Genomic DNA, 17,768 nt, shown 5'->3' with positions numbered 1-17,768 from the left:
GGGAGAGAAAAACTGACTGTAGGCAAGAGAGGGGCAATTGCTAGGGCCATGTTTTTGAGTGAACAGAGATAGTACTTCATACAGAGTGGGAATCACCTGGGGCAGAAGCCCGGATAGTTCCCATGTGGTGGCAGGGGGAGGGCTGGGGGATGGGTTATGGATGCAGGAAGTCTGGTACATTTGGGGTGGGAGCTTGTGAGAGACCTCCTCTGCCAGCTTCTGGTTTCTCACTGAGATGAGAAGAAAAGTCATCTACCATGTGAGATTTGGAAGAATGTTTTAGCTACTTGAGAAGTGAAAACGTGAGCTGGTTGGCCAGGAACGTGGCCTAGGCCAGAGTCTGCCAAGGTCTGCCAAAGGCTGGGTTTAGAGAGAAACCAGTCTGCTTTCTCTAGTCACACATGACCACACGGCGGTTTTGCCAGCCAGTTACTAAAAAGAAGAGGAGGGGTTGTGAAAGAGAATAATTAAAATCATGATGCATGGACTCCATAGCAGTTGAGAAGAGAAGGGAGGACTTGAGGGGCTGAGGAGCGCAGGGCCAGGGAGTTGGGAGTCCAGGAGGGTCTGGACTGATGGGGGTGGTGGTGCTTGGGGACGAGGAAGTGTAACAGAAGATGGACTGTCCCTTACTTTCTGTTAGGTTAGATCAAGCTGAGTATCTGTGGCTTTCTTGTGAAACTGGTCTTCGGGGAGCATTGAGTTGTAAATTAACTAAAATTATTGTGACTGTGTGTATATGCTGGGGTGGTTTGTTTTCCAAAGAGAGATGCGGTGGACTTTGATGTTCGAGTTGATACGCAAGACCAAGGAATGTACCGCTTTTTAACATCACAACAACTTTTTAAGCTACTGGACTGCTTATTAGAGTCACATAGATTTGCAAAAGCATTTAATTCCAACAACGAACAGAGGACTGCCCTGTGGAAAGCAGGTAAGCTGTGCACGCCTCACATGTAATGTTTACTGTTGATGGATATGGGACAGATACATACAGGTATCAGAACTCATTGACTGTCTACTGTAGGTGTCTGCATGTCACTGTGTGTACTTGTGTTCTCTGACCTTAACAGTAGTGAGGTAATCTCACAACCAGGCCCTTTTCTGGTCTGCAGTAAGCCAGATAACTACTTGGGTGAATTTTTTTCCCCCTTGGTCTATTATTTGACCTATATTGTTCTTTCATCTTGTTTACCCAACCTAGACCTTCTTGTTGATACTAACTGACATGATAAAAGCTGTCTTCATTAGGAAATAAACGTGTAAAAGTCACACACACAAAACCTGGCATGTGTATTTGAATGGCTTCTCTGTTTACTGGGAATGGCCAAAGCTCAGAGTGAAGGTGAATTTATTGGGATGTGAGTTATATTTGTTGTAGAACAGGTTAGACATTTTAAACAAAAAGTAAGCTTTTATTGTAAACCAAAGTGACATTGTTAATTTTTTAATTTAAGAAATAGAGCCAGGTGCAGTGACTCATGCCTGTAGTTCCGTCTACTTGGGTGGCTGAGGTGGGGGAATTGCTTGGGGCCAGAAGTTTGAGACCACCCTGGCCAACACAGACCCTGTCTCTACAAGAAATTAAAAATTAGCGGGGCATGGTTTCGCATACCTGTAATCCCAGCTACTTACGGGAGGCTGAAGTGGGAGGATCACTTGAGCCCAGGAGTTTGAGGCTGCTGATCACACTGCTCCCCTCCAGCCTGGGCAGCACAGTGAGACCCCATCTCTTAAAAAAAGAAAAAAGAAAGAAATATAATTATTAGGTGCCAAACAGTGCTGGGAGGATGAGGGGCAGCAGAATAAGGCAGAGAAAAAGAAGGGGGCTGATAGTTACCGAACATCAAACTCTGTATCAAAAGGGTTTGGTGCTTATGTTTGCTTATTTAAAACAGCTGTGGCATTCTTCTTCCCTTTACAGCCTAACTTCTGGAAAGAGTAGTCTGTACTTGTTTTTCCCCTTTTTTCCTACCCAAGTTGTTGCCACCATTCCACTGGGCCTATTCCTGCTGAGCTGATAGACCCTCCTTGTGTCCACACACACTGGACCCATCAGACCTCTGACAGAGCAGTTCTCACCTCCTGGAGGTTGCCCGTTTATCTGAGCGCCCTCGTGCAGGCAGAGCACAGAGCCCCTTCTACAGCTTTGGGGATTCGAGTGCAGTTTCATGTGAAGGGCTCCACCTTCCCAGGCCACAAGTTATTCTATATCTTATATCCCCAACATGAAGAGAGAGGGAATCCTGGACATGGAAATCACCTCCACACCAGGCTGCTGTGGCTCCGCTTTGTAAGCAGCAGATGCTGATGGCTGAGCACAAACAAAATGTGCCTCCATACGGGCTGCTTCACCTTTACATAAGATGCCTTCCCAGACTAATCCCAGAAACTTCCCCTTTCTGCAGGATTCAAAGGCAAATCCAAGCCCAACCTTCTGAAGCAGGAGACCAGCAGCCTGGCCTGTGGGCTGCGCATTCTCTTCCGGATGTACATGGATGAGAGCCGCGTTAGTGCCTGGGAAGAGGTCCAGCAGAGGCTTTTGAAGTAAGACTCTTGACTAATTTCCATCTCTGACCAGGTAGCCACGTGGTGCCGGGCAGGAAAGGGGAACCGGTGGGACCATGCTGAGAGCTGAGCCTTTGGGGCCTGGATGCCCCTATTCCACAGAGCAATTGTAAAACTTAAATTCAGTCTTAGAGATGAACGTGCTTTAGTGCCATGTGGCCAAATCATGCCTAACATGCAGGACAAAGGAGGTTTTGTGTTTTAAAACTGTGAACTGTGTCATTTATAGGCCTTTTTAATGTCCTAAGATAGTCCCATTTTTACAGAACAATCATTTGTGAAAGTGAAAACTTGCCTGCTTGCATTTACTTTGGAAAAAAATATTTGGAGTTTTTCTTAGTGTTACTTTTTTTACTCTTTTACTTTAAGACAACTAACATGTAAACTCAGGCTAAGAATGAAACATGCCATTCAGAAAGAATACTGCCATCTGCATTGTATTATATCTACTTAAGGAATAGATGTTCTGAGGCCAGTTAAATACATTTTAGGATTTTAAGGGGTCACCTAGTGTCTGTTATCCCATTTGATTGACAAGACTAATTGATTAAGGCCCCGCAGGGCCTTGTGATCTAGGGCCTCACAAGGGTCAGTGAAGAGAGGAGTCGCCTCAGATTCCAGCCCAGGTCTCTTGAAACTAAGCTTCATATGTGCCACCTGCCACATAGCAGCTTTGAATTGAAAGAAACTTAGAAAATTAGGAAAATGTGGGTTTCCTGGTAAGTTACAATGGCTTCTTTTAACATGTTTGGTTTTCTTCCCAATTTGAAAAGCATGTTTATGTTGACACTCCACCTAATGTAAACAGATGGGATCTAACATGTTCTTGAATAGTTCATATTCACTACTATGTTCATGATTGCTCTTTCTCAGTGAATATGGGGACCAGTAGATATACAAGTAACATTAAAGGAAGCCTTTTCTTTTGCAGTGTCTGCAGTGAAGCGCTAAGTTACTTCCTCACTCTAACATCAGAAAGTCATCGGGAAGCCTGGACTAACTTACTGCTTTTGTTTCTAACTAAAGTTCTAAAGATAAGCGATAACAGGGTAAGTATGAGGCTTCGAATCCAGCCCAACAGTTCTAGCCCGATTCGCGTCGGGATGCCGGGTCCCAGAGTCGCCGTGCAAGAGCTCTCAGAGCCGAACCAAGCAGTGCCCAGGCTGCACTGCTGCTTGTGCAAAACCACCAGTGGCCTTGCTGTATCTTCCTCAGTCCTCGCTTTTCTCCCTCCTTACCCAGCTTTGTTCACTAATTAGCAGTTCTCTAGGGGATTCAGTAGGTGAGGGATCAGAATCCCTTGGGATACTTCGACAAGTTCCTGGGTTCCCTCAACTTTGAAATTCCCATTGTGACCCCAGGAGTCTCTCCCTTTTCCCCATTCTGCTGTCCAACTACCTGATGACCTTGCACTCTGCCTGCTACTCAAGAATACATCTGGTTCCTGGGCCTGTGCTCCGGGCTGCAGCTGTTCCTTTGGCATATTTAGTGGTTTCAGGTAACCCAGAGTCCCTAGTGAATGGGCCTCATTTAAGAATTTTAAACCAGTAGAAATAAAGATAAATGTTTACATGACTGTAAACATAAGTGCGTATTTAAAGGTTTTCAAAAATGTACATTCTACTCTTACAAAAAAATAACAACTTACAGCTCACACGTGAGGAAACAGGTTGCTCTGCTGTGACCCTAGAATAGGTTTAAAAATGCCTAGTGATGTGGCCCAGTACTTGAAAGGCCAAGGGCTCTAAACTCCAGCCTCTGTTACTCCATAGCTGACTTTTTTTTGCCATAATATGTCTCACTGCTTCTCTGGATCTGGAGGGGCACAGGGGTAGGAAAGGAGGCTGCAGACTGGAGTTCAGAGAGATAAAGGAACTACTGTGAAGATACAGCCAAAGTATAGCAATTGAACTGTACATGTGAAACGTATGTAGCTTTGCCTGAAGAACTGTTTAGATTTTTCCCCAAAACTTAAAATTTTTATGTAACAAAAGATAAAATTTCAGTAACCCATAGCTTATAAAAACTCAACTCTAGTTTGTACTCAGTTGTTTTCTTTTGCTTATTGCCCAGGAAAAACAGTGCTAAATTACTAAAAGTTTGTCAAAGATCATACAGGCAAATGTTTTTCAAAGGATATGTAAGTGAGCAGTGTTTGTATGAAGTGAGTTTTTCTAAGTTCCAGAACCCACAGTCACTGCCTGCTGTGGACGCTGCTTTCCTGGCTCCTGTAATCGAGCCCCAGAGTAGTTTGACTCTAGGCAGTTTGAGGCTCTGGAGTTTGCAATCACTACTAATGGAGAAATTCATTTTCCCTGCAGTTTAAAGCTCATGCATCATTCTACTACCCTCTCTTATGTGAAATTATGCAGTTTGACTTGATTCCTGAACTTCGTGCTGTTCTTAGAAGATTTTTTCTGCGAATCGGAGTAGTTTTTCAGATATCACAACCACCTGAACAGGAACTTGGAATAAACAAGCAATGATGGGAACTTAATATTTTTGTTGGCGTTTACATCCCTCCGCTCTTTAAAAGGACGCTGGAGCTGAGGTTTCCTACCTGAAAAATGATTTCTCCAGATGGCAGTGTCTGAGAGTTACTGGTAAAGATGCCTAGAACTCTTATTCAAATTTGCAACACTCCAGTCCCTTTTAGTGTGGGCAGATTTTGTGTGTTATGTTGGCCTCATGTTGAGCAGAAAGCCTGTTTAAACAGTGTCAGCTCATGCTCACGGGTCCTTCCCTGTCTTCCACGGCAGGAAAAGCCCCACATGTTTTTGGCAGGTGTGGAAGTGAAACTTACCCAAAGAACTATAGATGTAAAGATTGAACTTCTACAAGAAGTACAACTCAGGAGAGCTGTATTTTGAAGGATAAAATGTTTATAATTGGGGAGTGGGGAGAGAAGAAGAAATTATTGTTCATGGCAAAAGATATTTAGCAACTATGGTATTCTTATTCTGAAGATTTTTGCACACTCAGGCTATCTGAGATACTGGTAATCATCCTGTGAAAAATGTACAGAGATGCAGGTCTGTAATATAAAAATCTTAAACATTATATAGTTCTTCCTGCACTGTTTTCTTTCTTTATTTTCTTATTCATTTGCTAAATACGCATAATATTTTGTCAAATGCACTAAACATTTGGGTGGAACTTTCTTTTTTATTTTGTGGGGATTTTTAGTTTGGCCCTTTTTGGTGGGTGGTGATTTTGAGGCTTTAACATGCCCAGAAGCTGTTGTGGCCGACACTTCAACAACAGGGAAAAAAGGTAGAAAATATCCCTACTGACAGTAACTACCTGTCACATATTTCTCTTAGGGCTTTTAAAGATGAGCCATTAAAATAGAATGATCCTTTATGGACCAAAACTTGAATCACTGCAAAATGAATCCAGATTGCTGTCATTTTCTTTTCTTTTGGGTGGTGGGGCTTGATGTAGATTTTATTCTATGTACAGAATTTAATGTTGAATATATTAAAATAACAAATCTGGCATGGTTTGCGGAGGTTAGATTTACCTGGAAATGTATTCATACTGTGAATTGTGCTCTGATGGTTAAAAGACAAGATTGTCAAGCATTCCGTATTAACAGTGGATGTAGAAAATTTTTTCAGACGGATAAAATGTATATGGTACAGATGTAAAGTTTTCTATGTAAAAAATTCTGTACAACTTTCTGTACAATATTGATTCTCATCTGGCATATTCTAATCAGGTTATAGGTCAATAAAGTTTTTGAAATATTTGATCAGTGCAATCAAAACCTGTATAACCCACCCCCATGTTTCATTGATTCTTTTCTATTAAGGCCAAACTACTATGGAAAAGACATTTTCAGCCAGAACTACAAATTCAATATTGTTTGGTTCTGGTATTTTCTTTCCAGCTTCCAGCATTAGATCCTCCCTCACACTGTACTTACCATAGAATATTTATTTTTAAGGCAGTTTTTAAAATTTTTAGAGACTGGATCTCACTCTGTTGTCCAGGCTGGAGTGCAGTGGTATGATCACAGCTCACTGTAGCCTCAAACGGGGCTCACATGATTCTCACACTACACCCTCCCCAGTAGTGAGGACTGTAGGCACACAACACTATACTTGGCTAATTAAAAAACATATTTTTGTAGAGATGGGATCTCACTATATTGCCCAGACTGGTCTCAAACTCTTGGACCTGAAGTGATCCTCCCAAATCAGCCTCCCAAAGTGCTGGGATTATAGGCGTGAGCCACCATATCCAGCCCAAAAATATTTTGATATTTTGCATATTAATATTTTGTATATTAATAACCTAGCATCAGGCTACACTACTTGAGTGCTGAAAAGAGCTAAAGTTCTCTTCAGCACAGTTTGCAATATTGTGTGTTTGAGGAGTCAGTTGAAGTTGTGTGGTACATGGCATTAAACAAAAATGGAACGTGTCAATATCATCTAACATGGTTGTGTTAAAGAGGAAAAGTATTCAGTCTTTGCTTTCACACCTCTCTTAGATAATGAACAGTTACTGAACAATGCATTTGTAAGTGTGCTGTATTTGTTACCCCTGAGACAGCTCTGTTCAAGCCCAGCTGGATGCTAGAGCTGGGAGCCACTGTGACCCTGCTGTGCGAGGGTAAGTGTTCCACACAACCTGGCAGTTGATTATTTAATAGTGTAGTATTAGGACTCTTCCCCTAGAAGAGTCAGAGGCTTTCTTCTTACTTTCAGATGACAATAGAACAAATCTTTACTAGTAAAGCAAACGATGGTCCAATTAGAAAATCAATCAAATATAAAATTTACAACTAGCCAAAACTCAAAATATCAGTAATTTGTCTGATACTGTCTACCATTAATTACATCAGAGGAAGTATTGGAGAAGCAGTGCCTGGGGATGTTCTCAGCTGTCATGGTTGTGAAGATTCTAATCTGAGTCAGAATTTCATAATTTCAATTACTCCTTTTTTTTTTTTTTTTTTTTTGAGGCGGAGTCCTGCTCTGTCCTCCGGGCTGGAGTGCAGTGGTCGGATCTCAGCTCACTGCAAGCTCCGCCTCCCGGGTTTACACCATTCTGCCTCAGCCTCCCGAGTAGCTGGGACTACAGGCGCCCGCCACCTCGCCCGGCTAGTTTTTGTATTTTTAGTAGAGACGGGGTTTCACCGTGTTAGCCAGGATGGTCTCGATTTCCTGACCTTGTGATCCGCCCGTCTCGGCCTCCCAAAAAGTGCTGGGATTACAGGCTTGAGCCACCGCGCCCGGCCAACTCCTTTTTTTTAAAAAAGAAGTATTATTTACTGAGTGATTGGAAAACTCACATGGACTCACTTATCCAAGTTCCATGGTGGTGGAACAAGAAGACGACTCCAGTCTCTGTCCTTGACTCCCGGGTATCCGCACCTCTGTTCAACCTCCAGAAAACTAGTCTAGAAAGCTCCATAGTAGTTAAAATAAAAAGATTTTAGTAATTAAAATAAAAATTTATTTATATCAAGTAGTAGTAATATAAATTAGTAACTTAAGACAAATGCCTTCATTGCAATAAAAATAATAGAAGCAGAAAGGTGTAACATTTAACGTATAGCATACAAGCAATTACAGTTCCCTTCATTTCTGTATCAGTAGCTACAAATGACATGAGATAGGACATCTGATTGCGTCACACAGAAACTGGAATAATCACAGCTACAATAGATGTACCTACTGAATGAATTCTTTTGCATGAGGTAACAATGGAAAATGTGCCTGTAACAAAGGGGAGTCTGGTTTTACAGGACGGTTAAGACACTCACCTTAACTTAATGACAAGCAGAATTCAACATACGCACATACAGTAGTTCAGTTCATTACCACCCTAATTTATGACAAAATTGTGCAAAAATAATTCTATACAATTATATAAATCAATAATCATGGCCTTATATTTATTTACACAATATATATCATAATTTTATATACAGATGGAAAAAAGTAACTTTCAGGTAGGGGCCAAAAGTAGGACATATTATTGAAGGTACAGATTTACCATTCCTTTCACCTTAAAAGGCACTACTGGGTCCAATACAGGTTTATTTTAACCATGTGCAGTCGACAGGCCCTGCCAAGTGAAAGTGCCTGCTTTTCCAGGAACCTGCTGCTGCTCCTGGTTCAGCTGCTCTGCCATGAAGCGTTTCAGTGTTTCTGAAGTGCCAGGGCGGAGCCAGGGCTCAGTTGCTACAGAGTTTGATCCGTCATCCCCTATGTGTTGCACGATGTCATCAGGATCAACCAGTGAACTCTCATCATCTACAGGAGGCAAGGGACACGTGACTCAGGTAACAGGCAGGCAGGAGACATAAGCGCAGGTCTCCTGCAGTCCAACTCATTACAACTCGGCATTTCCCCACAATGTCATATCCTGAACTCTGTTTTGGTTAGACTCACCCCACCCTATTTTAGAGGGAGGAGAGCAGGCCCACAAAGGCGTCAATTTTGTAAAACAAAAGATGATCAACTGAGTAAGCTGACTCCATGGCACTAGCAACCAGAGGAATTCCAAGTATATCAACGGCACCTATCCACCAAAGTCAACAGGAGGAATGTAGGTAGTTTTATTTTGTAACTGTTAACCTCAGGAGAAGCCTAATGGCTACACATAATTTTATTTTTTTTTAGCAAGGTTTGGAGAATACTGTTCAACCTACAACACTGCTATAAGGAAATTAAGTTATTTTGGGAAAACACTAGTTGGAATGAGATTACTTCCATTCTTAAAACATCTAAGAAGGCCACATCCAGTCAATGAAGAGGTAGCTGTTTCGTTCTTTAATTGAATTTGTACTCAACTTCTGTGTTTTACTTATTATTAGATATAGTAATAGGAAAATCTGTCTGCCTACCCTGTGATGTCACATTCTTCTTTCTTTCTTCCTTTCTTTTTTTTTTTTTTTGAGACGGAGTCTCACTCTGTCGCCCAGGCTGGAGTGCAGTGGCGCGATCTCCACTCACTGCAAGCTCTGCCTCCCAGGTTCACGCCATTCTCCTGCCTCAGCCTCCCGTGTAGCTGGGACTACAGGCGCCCACCACCTCGCCCGGCTGTTTTTTTTTTTTGTATTTTTAGTAGAGACGGGGTTTCACCGTGTTAGCCAGGATGATCTCGATCTCCTGACCTCTTAATCCGCCCGTCTCGGCCTCCCAAAGTGCTGGGATTACAGGCGTGAGCCACTGCGCCCGGCCTTCTTTTTTTTTTTTTAAATTACATCTGGTCTGTGAAGGATTGGTATGTGCAATCAATCCACATCATAACAAAAAGCTCCTGCTTGAAAGGACAATGTTAAAAAACAGTGTAGACGTTAAAAACCTTCTGAAAAAGATGCTTAAAATGCTGTCTTCTCTCAGATATATTCCTGTTAAATATTAATTCAGTTTGTTGGGTCTAAGAAAAAATGCCTTGTAGTTGGAAAGAAGACATCCTTTCCTACTGTCCCATCAATTAACCATGTCTGCTTGTGTTTGGTATGGAATTACCACCATTAGAACACACCATACCTTGACTGCTAGGTAGACAGTATATGAGTACAGTTTTAAATTAATACAGTATTAAAGGTAGAATCTAAAAAACATCTTGAGATTGTAATGTAGATTAACAGACTAAAGAGTATTTCCCAAATAGACCACTATTTGCTAAAACTAATATTACCAATATGGAATTGTCCCATTATCCCAGTGAGTAATAGCATTCATATAAAAAAGGGTGGTACAGGGCTGGCAGGGTAGCTCCTTGGGTGTCCATCCTGCCTTGTGCTCTATGACTAGCTTTAACCTGCAAGTCACAAAAATACACTCATAATGAGGAGACTAGCTTTATTTGACCTCTGAGGCTTTGTCCATGGTGTGGAAAGCCAAATAAGAAGGTAAAATTTTTCTTTGTAGTACTACAAATTTACAGCGTTTAAGTGTTAAAGAACTCAGTCTTAAGGCTAATTTCTTTTTTTTTTTTTGAGACGGAGTCTCGCTCTGTTGCCCAGGCTGGAGTGCAGTGGCCGATCTCAGCTCACTGCAAGCTCTGCCTCCCGGGTTCACGCCATTCTCCTGCCTCAGCCTCCCGAGTAGCTGGGACTACAGGAGCCCGCCAACACGCCCGGCTAATTTTTTGTATTTTAGTAGAGACAGGGTTTCACCGTGTTAGCCAGGATGGTCTCGATCTCCTGACCTCGTGATCCGCCCGTCTCGGCCTCCCAAAGTGCTGGGATTACAGGCTTGAGCCACCGCGCCCGGCCCTAAGGCTAATTTCTAATAACGTTTTATTACTAAAGTTTTAGTTAAGTGATTACTATATCATATAGCATTTTCTCTGCTGAAAGCAAAGCCTGGATATATTTAATAAGCAAAAACTATTTTATCTGTTTAGACTCCACTCTAAAATGGGCACCCTCTCTGATAGAGAAAATCTGATGCAAACTTAATCCTGAGGTCTGGTTTTGCTCAATAGTTACTATGTCTTGGGCCATACAACTCAAAGGACTTCAAACTCATTCCATCTATCCCTCAGACGTTAGTGGAAGCCTTGAGTAAGAAAGTTTAAAAGTTCATACAGGATTCTGCTATAGGCCATTACACTTGGTCATTTACCTGTATTAATAGGTTTATTGTGAAGTTCATTCAGTCTTCGCATTCGTTCCTCATTTCTCATTCTAAGCTGATCAACATTTACACTGGATGTAGATTTTAGAGAGAGACCATCTGGTGCTACATTAGGACGACTGCTATCCTGTAGTTAGAAAACAGAACTTCAGAAAGTCATTAACATAAAGTATGTTCACAAATCAGTGAATCAGTGCCAGGAATGGTGACTCTTGGTAATCCCAGCACTTTGGGAGGCCAAGGCCGGCAGATCACCTGAAGTCAGGAGTTCGAGACCAGCATGACCAACATGGTGAGACCCCATCTCTACTAAAAATACAAATTAGCTGGGCATGCTGGCGGGCGCCTGTAGTCCCCAGCTACTTGGGAGGCTGAGGCAGGAGAATCACTTGAACGCAGGAGGCGGAGGTTGCAGTGAGCCAAGATTGTGCCACTGGACTCCAGCCTGGGAGACGGAGACAGAGACTGTATCTCAGAAAAAAAAAAAAAATCGACAAATCAAAACATCCTCTTGCCCTCAAATGTACATTGTGATGAACAAAATAAAACAAATGGAAATATGGAGCACTTAAATTATGGCTCCTATGCTTATCCATGCAAGCTCAGATGACTCAGTCAAGGATAAGGAATAACACTTGTGATGACAGAAATGCTGCCAGTCTGGATAAAGCTTGGGAATTATAGGACACAAAAGGAAAAAAACTGAAGCAGCAGGGGCTGAGACAGTCCAGCTGTAATCAAGGCAGTGTGGTACTGACATAAGAAAAGACATGTAGATCAATGTAAGAGTAAGAAGAATACAGAAGTAAATCCTTAACGTTTACAGATGAGTTAACAAAATGCAATGGGAGAACAGTCTCTGAACAAATGCTGCTAGAACAACTGGATGGCCACATGCAAAAGAATGGACTTGGACCCCTGCACCTCACACCCTATGCAAAAATTAAAGTGTATCACGGACCTACAATTAAGAACAAACTGAAAGAAAACAAGTAAATCTTCATGATCTTGTGCTAGGCAATGGTTTCTTAAGTAAGACACCAAAAGCCCGAGAGAGATTGATGAGTTGGACCTCATCAAAATTAAAAACTTCTGTGCTTCAAAGAACACCATCAAGGAAGTTAAAAAGATACAGAATGGGAAAAAAGATATGAAAATCACACATTGATAACCAGACTTGTAGCCAGAATGTAAAAGAACTCTTACAACTCAATAAAAAGACAATTCAATTTGAAAATGGGCAAAGGGCTGGGCATGGTGGCTCACGCCTGTAATCCCAGCACTTTGGGAGGGGAGGCAGGCGGATCACCTGAGGTTAGGAGTTCCAGACCAGCCTGGCCAACATGGCGAAACCCCATCTTTACTAAAAATACAAAAATTAGGCATGTTGGCATGCACCTGTAATCCCAGCTACTCAGGAGGCTGAGGCAGGAGAATCCCTTGAACCCCAGTGGGGCAGAGGGTGCAGTGTGCTGAGATTACACCACCACACTGCAGCCTGGGCAACAGAGCAAGACTCTGTATTTAAAAAAAAAAAAAAAAAAAAGCAAAAGAATTTGAATAGACATATCTCCTAACAAAATATACAACTGGCTAATAAGCACATGAAAAGATGTTCAATGTCATTAGAGAAACGCAACTCAAAACCACCATGACACTACTTTACACTCAATGGCTAAAATCAAAAGACACTAAGTGATGGCCAGGATACAGAGAAATTACAACCTTCATACACTGATGATGGGAAGGTAAAATGGTACAACCACTTTGGAAAACAGTCTAGTACTTCCTCAAAATGCTAAATACAAAGTGTCCATATAACCCAACAATTTTCCTCCTAGCTATATATATTCAAGAGTAATAAAAACATCAAAAACTTGTACATGAACATTAATAGTATCCATAAGAGCTAAAAAGTGAACACAACCCAAATATCTATTAATTGTTAAATGGATAAACAAAATGTGGGATACTAATACAGTGGAAAATTATTCATCACTAAAGAGGCATCAGTACTGGCACATGCTACAACATGAATGACCTTCAAAAGAAGACAGACAAATCCAGTCACAAATAACCATAGAGTATATGATCTCTTTATATTAAATGTCCAGAAAAGGCACATCTAAGTAGACTAGTGGTTGCCTAAGGCAAAAAGCAAAGCTATTTTCACCTGGTAATGCTGTACATATAGTAACGCTAATAGCATCTGTTACTTGGTGAGAGCTCTCTGCACACATGGGTCAGTGCTAAATGCTTCACATTAACTGTATCTTAATGTCATATAAAAGGAAACACAGAGTTTAAGAAATTGCCCAAGCTGCCTACCCAACAAGGAGGTGACATTGTTGGGACATAAACTCCAAAGCCTCTACTTTTTACTGGCTATACCGTAAAGCTGGGGAGCAGAGTGAGGAGAACATGGGTTTGAATCTCAGCCTTCTTGCCCATATGACCTTGGCAAGTCATTTCACTGAAATGAAGATGACGTCTATATCACAGAATTAGGTTATTATGAGGCTTTTCGATAAATGGCATCAGTTCCTTCTTGTGCCTCTCTGAAATCCATATATTCTGCAGGAGAAGGAAGGTTGGGATGCAGAACTACTTACAGCCACCCCAGGAGACAAGAAAATAGTATTATTATCTGGAAGAAGCCAAAGCAGCAGAATTCAATAGCTACCCAAGGTCATCCAGTCAAGGCTGAGCCTAGATTCAGACCCATGTCTGAATTTCAAGCAAGTGCTCTTTGTTTATGGGGCCACACAGATTTAGCATGGGTCAGAACCCAGACCTCTCATTCTTCTAAGTTGAAAAGGGGGAGAAAAGAAGTTTCATACACACAATGTCTACTCCTTTCCATTTGTTCCTCCTGCGCTCCCGTGCAGAGGGCAACTGTGATGGTGGAGGGAGGACGTCATCTTCAATGGCAGGATATGTCTCACCGTAAGCACCTAAGAGGATCCCAAAAAGCAGGAGGAGTCTTAATACCGCTTCAAATCTTACCCAGAGCTAAACCAAGAACCTGTCTTTTAATTACATTTTGCTTACAATACCATGAAATACACTCAATTTAAGTGTACATACACAGTTCGGTGATTTTTTTAAGTAAATTTACAGAGTTGTGCAATCATCACTTTAAAGTAGAGCATTTCCATCACCTTAAACAGCTCCTTTGTGCCCACTGGCAATCACTCTCCACTCCTACTTGCTGGCCCTGGGCAAACACTGCTCTGTTTCAACAGATTTACCTTACCTAACACCAAACATAAATGGAATTCTACAACTTAATCTTATGTGTCTTTTCACTTAGCAATAAGGTGTATGAGATTCATCTGTGCTGTGCCATGTTTATTACATTTTACTGCTGAGTAATACTCCATCATATGGATATATCATATTTTGTCTATGCATTTACCAGTAAATGGACATTTGCTAGTTGCTAGCAATTATGAATAACGCTGCTATGAACATTCACATTCAAGTTTTTGTGTGGACGTATCTTCTCACTTCTTTGGGTTATAGAACCAGAAATGAAATTGCTGGGTATTATGGTTAATTCTGTTCTGCATTTTGAGGAACTACCAACTTATTTACATTTTACATTTTAAGAAGGTTCCAATTTCCCCACATCCTCACCAACACTTGGTATTGTCGGTCTTTTTGCTTATAATCATGCAAGTGGACCGGTAGCTAATTTGACATGAACAAATAGCCTACAGCATCTACGGTAACTTCCACAGCTCCTTTGAAAAAAATTATACCTAAAGAAAAGTTAGAATAATACACATACTTAGAATCACCATTAGTTACTTTGCCAATTTCTATATATATTTGGGGGGATGCTGTTTTTGCCAAGCCACTTTGCTACACCAATACATTGGAGACATCATGGCATTTTGTCTCTAAATATTTCAGTGTGTACCCTCTAAGAACAAGGACTGGCTCCTACACTGCAAAAATCTAATTATAACATTCAGAAAATTTAACATTTATACAAAACTATCATCATTTAACATACAATTGATATCCAATTTTCCAAATGTATACTGTATGGGTTTTTAACAATAGGAATAACTTTTATTGAATAAGATGTGGGGCTTTCTATAATTCTAAAATAAGTTTTGGGTCCTTCCATGCCTTTTCATGGTTTAGTAGCTCATTTTGTTTTAGCGCTGAAAAATACTGCATTGTCTGCATGTACCACACTTTATCCATTCACCTACTGAAAGACATCTTGGCTGCTTCCAAGTTTCAGCAATTATGAATAAAGGTGCTATAAATATCTGCGTGCAGGTTTCTTTATGGACAAGCTTTCAACTCCCTTAGGCAAATACCAAGGAGTATATATGCTGAACTGTATTGTTTATTTCTGTAAGAAATTGCCACCCTGTCGTCCAAAATTGACTACAATTTTGCAGGCCCACCAGCAATGAATGAGAGTTCCTATTGCTCCAAAACCTTGCCAGCATTTGGTGTCAGTGTTTTGAATGCTGGCCATTCTAGCAGGTATGTGGTGGTATCTCATTTTAATTTACAATTCTCTAATGTGTTACCAGGCGGGTCCTTGTTCTTAGAACTCCCAAGATGGTGGCGGGCCGCTTCCAAGATGGTGGCAAACCTCTTGTTCTCTGACCTGGGGTTCTTGGCCTCACAGATTCCAAGGAATGGAATCTTGGGCCATGCAGTGAGTGTTATAGCTCTATTAGAAGCCAGGGGTCACAGAGGAGAACCAGCGTCTTGTGTTCAGCTCGATTAGGACAAACCCAGGCACTTAGTCGTGCAGGAACAATGGCGAGCCTTTAGCCTGACTGGGAGCGGCAATGGGCGCCACCTCACTGGATCAGAAGTGCACCGGATACCCTGCCAGATCAGGAGGGGTGGAAGTCAGAGGCGGGTCTGCGACGGCAGCAAACAACACTGGGAGACGGCAAGCCAAAGCTCAGCTCGAGCTGTAACAAACGCGGACCAGAAGAGCATGCAGTTGCAAGATTTAATAGAGTGAAAACAGAGCTCCCATACAATGGGAGGGGACCCAAAGGGGGTTGCCACCCCCAACTCCAATGCCTGGGTTTATATCCTGATCATTGTCCCTCCCCCTGTGCTCTCAGGCGATATATGATTTGACTATTTCTTAATCTCCTGCTTTAGCCTAATTTGTATTTTAGTGAGCCCTCTTTACTACCTGATTGGTCGGGTGTGAGCTGAGTTACAAGCCCCATGTTTAAAGGTGGGTGCAGTCACCTTCCCAGCTAGGCTCAGTAATTCTTAGTCGGCCTAGGAAATCCAGCCAGTCCTGTCTCTCAATAGCATCCTTACATAGTCTTATTATCTTTATGGTGATGTGTGGTGCAAGTCTTGCTCAATCTTTTAATCAGGTTTTTTATTTTCTTATTGTTGAGTTTTAAGATTTCTTTGTATATTTTGGATAACAGTCCTTTATCTGACATGTCTTTTGCAAATATTTTCTTACAGTCCCTGTCATGTCTTCTCATTCTCTTAATTAACAGTGTCTTTTATAGAGCAGAGCAGGTTTTTAATTTTTACAAAGTCCGGCTTATCAATTATTTCTTTGGTTTTGTATCTGAAAGTCATCACCATACCCAAGGTCATCTAGATTTTCTGTTGTTATTGTCTATGAGTTTTTCAATTTAGCATTTTACATTTAGATGTAAGATCAACTTGAGTTAATTTTTGTGAAGGGTGTAAGATCTGTGTCTAGGTTTATTTTTTCACATGCAGATGTCCTGCTGTCCCAGCATTATTTGTAGAAAAGACTGTCTTTTCTCCATCATAATACTGCCTTTGGCCCATTGTCAGTACTGCCTTTGGTCTTTTGTCAGAGATCAGCTGACTATATTTGCATGAGTCTATTTCTTTTTCTGAGACAAGGTCTTTCTCTGTTGCCCAGGCTGGAGTTCAGTGGTGTGATCATAGCTCACGGCAGCCTTGAACTTCCAGGTTCAAGTAATCCTCCCACCTCAGCCTCCCAAATAGCTAGGACTTCAGGTATGTGCCACCACATTGGCTAATTTAAATTTTTTTTTTTTTTTTTGGTAGAGACAAGGTCTTGCTTTGTTGCCTTGTTGCCCAGGCTGGTCTCAAACTCCTGGCCTCAAGTAGCCTCCCAAAGATGTGAGCCACTGTGCCCAGCCTGCATAAGTCTATTTCTGGGCTCTATATTCCATTCAGCTGGTCTATTTGTCTATTCTTTCACCAATGCCACATTGTCTTGTTTATTATAACTTTATCATAACTCTTGAAGTCAGCTGTGACAGTCCTCCAACTCTTTTCTCTTTAAACATTGTGTTGGCTATTCGGGATCTTTTGCCTTTTCAAATGAACTTTAGAATCAGTTTGTTGTTATCCACATAATAACTTGCTGGGATTTTTATTGGGATTGTACTAAATCTATAGATCAAGTTGAGAAGACCTGACATCTTGACAATACTGAGTCATCCTGTGCATGGTCATGGAATATATCTCCATTTATTTAGTAGTCCTTCAATTTCATCAGTTTTGTAGTTTTCCTCAGGCAGTTCCAGATAGATAGATAGATAGATAGATAGATAGATAGATAGATAGATAGATAGA

At 41.4% G+C, this 17,768-nt stretch overlaps 2 protein-coding genes across 13 annotated transcripts in view; one reads left to right on the top strand and one right to left on the bottom strand.

The window, feature by feature from the left end:
* ARFGEF1 (ADP ribosylation factor guanine nucleotide exchange factor 1) overlaps positions 1–7,090 on the top strand; it is a 146,300-nt gene extending 139,210 nt beyond the window's left edge. For 2 of the 3 annotated variants that reach the window (XM_023222300.1, XM_023222298.2), the window contains exons 36-39: positions 766–934; positions 2,409–2,547; positions 3,500–3,617; positions 4,890–7,090. In XM_023222300.1, the coding sequence (XP_023078068.1) occupies positions 766–934; positions 2,409–2,547; positions 3,500–3,617; positions 4,890–5,054 (591 nt within the window). In that variant the 3' untranslated portion in view covers positions 5,055–7,090. The remainder of the gene's footprint in view (positions 1–765; positions 935–2,408; positions 2,548–3,499; positions 3,618–4,889) is intronic. The other variant, XM_023222299.2, reaches the window with a different exon arrangement.
* A 921-nt stretch (positions 7,091–8,011) lies between these two features.
* CSPP1 (centrosome and spindle pole associated protein 1) overlaps positions 8,012–17,768 on the bottom strand; it is a 134,172-nt gene continuing 124,415 nt past the window's right edge. For 6 of the 10 annotated variants that reach the window (XM_023222303.1, XM_023222307.1, XM_023222306.1 and 3 more), the window contains 3 exons: positions 14,019–14,128; positions 11,163–11,301; positions 8,019–8,837 (listed from right to left, as the gene is read on the bottom strand). In XM_023222303.1, coding sequence (XP_023078071.1) covers positions 8,626–8,837; positions 11,163–11,301; positions 14,019–14,128 — 461 coding nt within the window. In that variant the 3' untranslated portion in view covers positions 8,019–8,625. Of the gene's footprint in view, positions 8,838–11,162; positions 11,302–14,014; positions 14,129–17,768 lie in introns of those variants that run through there. The other 4 variants (XM_023222304.1, XM_023222301.1, XM_023222309.1 and 1 more) reach the window with 3 other exon arrangements.

This window comes from Piliocolobus tephrosceles, chromosome 7 (genome assembly GCF_002776525.5).
Source record: "Piliocolobus tephrosceles isolate RC106 chromosome 7, ASM277652v3, whole genome shotgun sequence".
Taxonomy (NCBI): domain Eukaryota; kingdom Metazoa; phylum Chordata; class Mammalia; order Primates; family Cercopithecidae; genus Piliocolobus; species Piliocolobus tephrosceles.
This window is presented reverse-complemented; position numbering and strand designations above follow the sequence as displayed.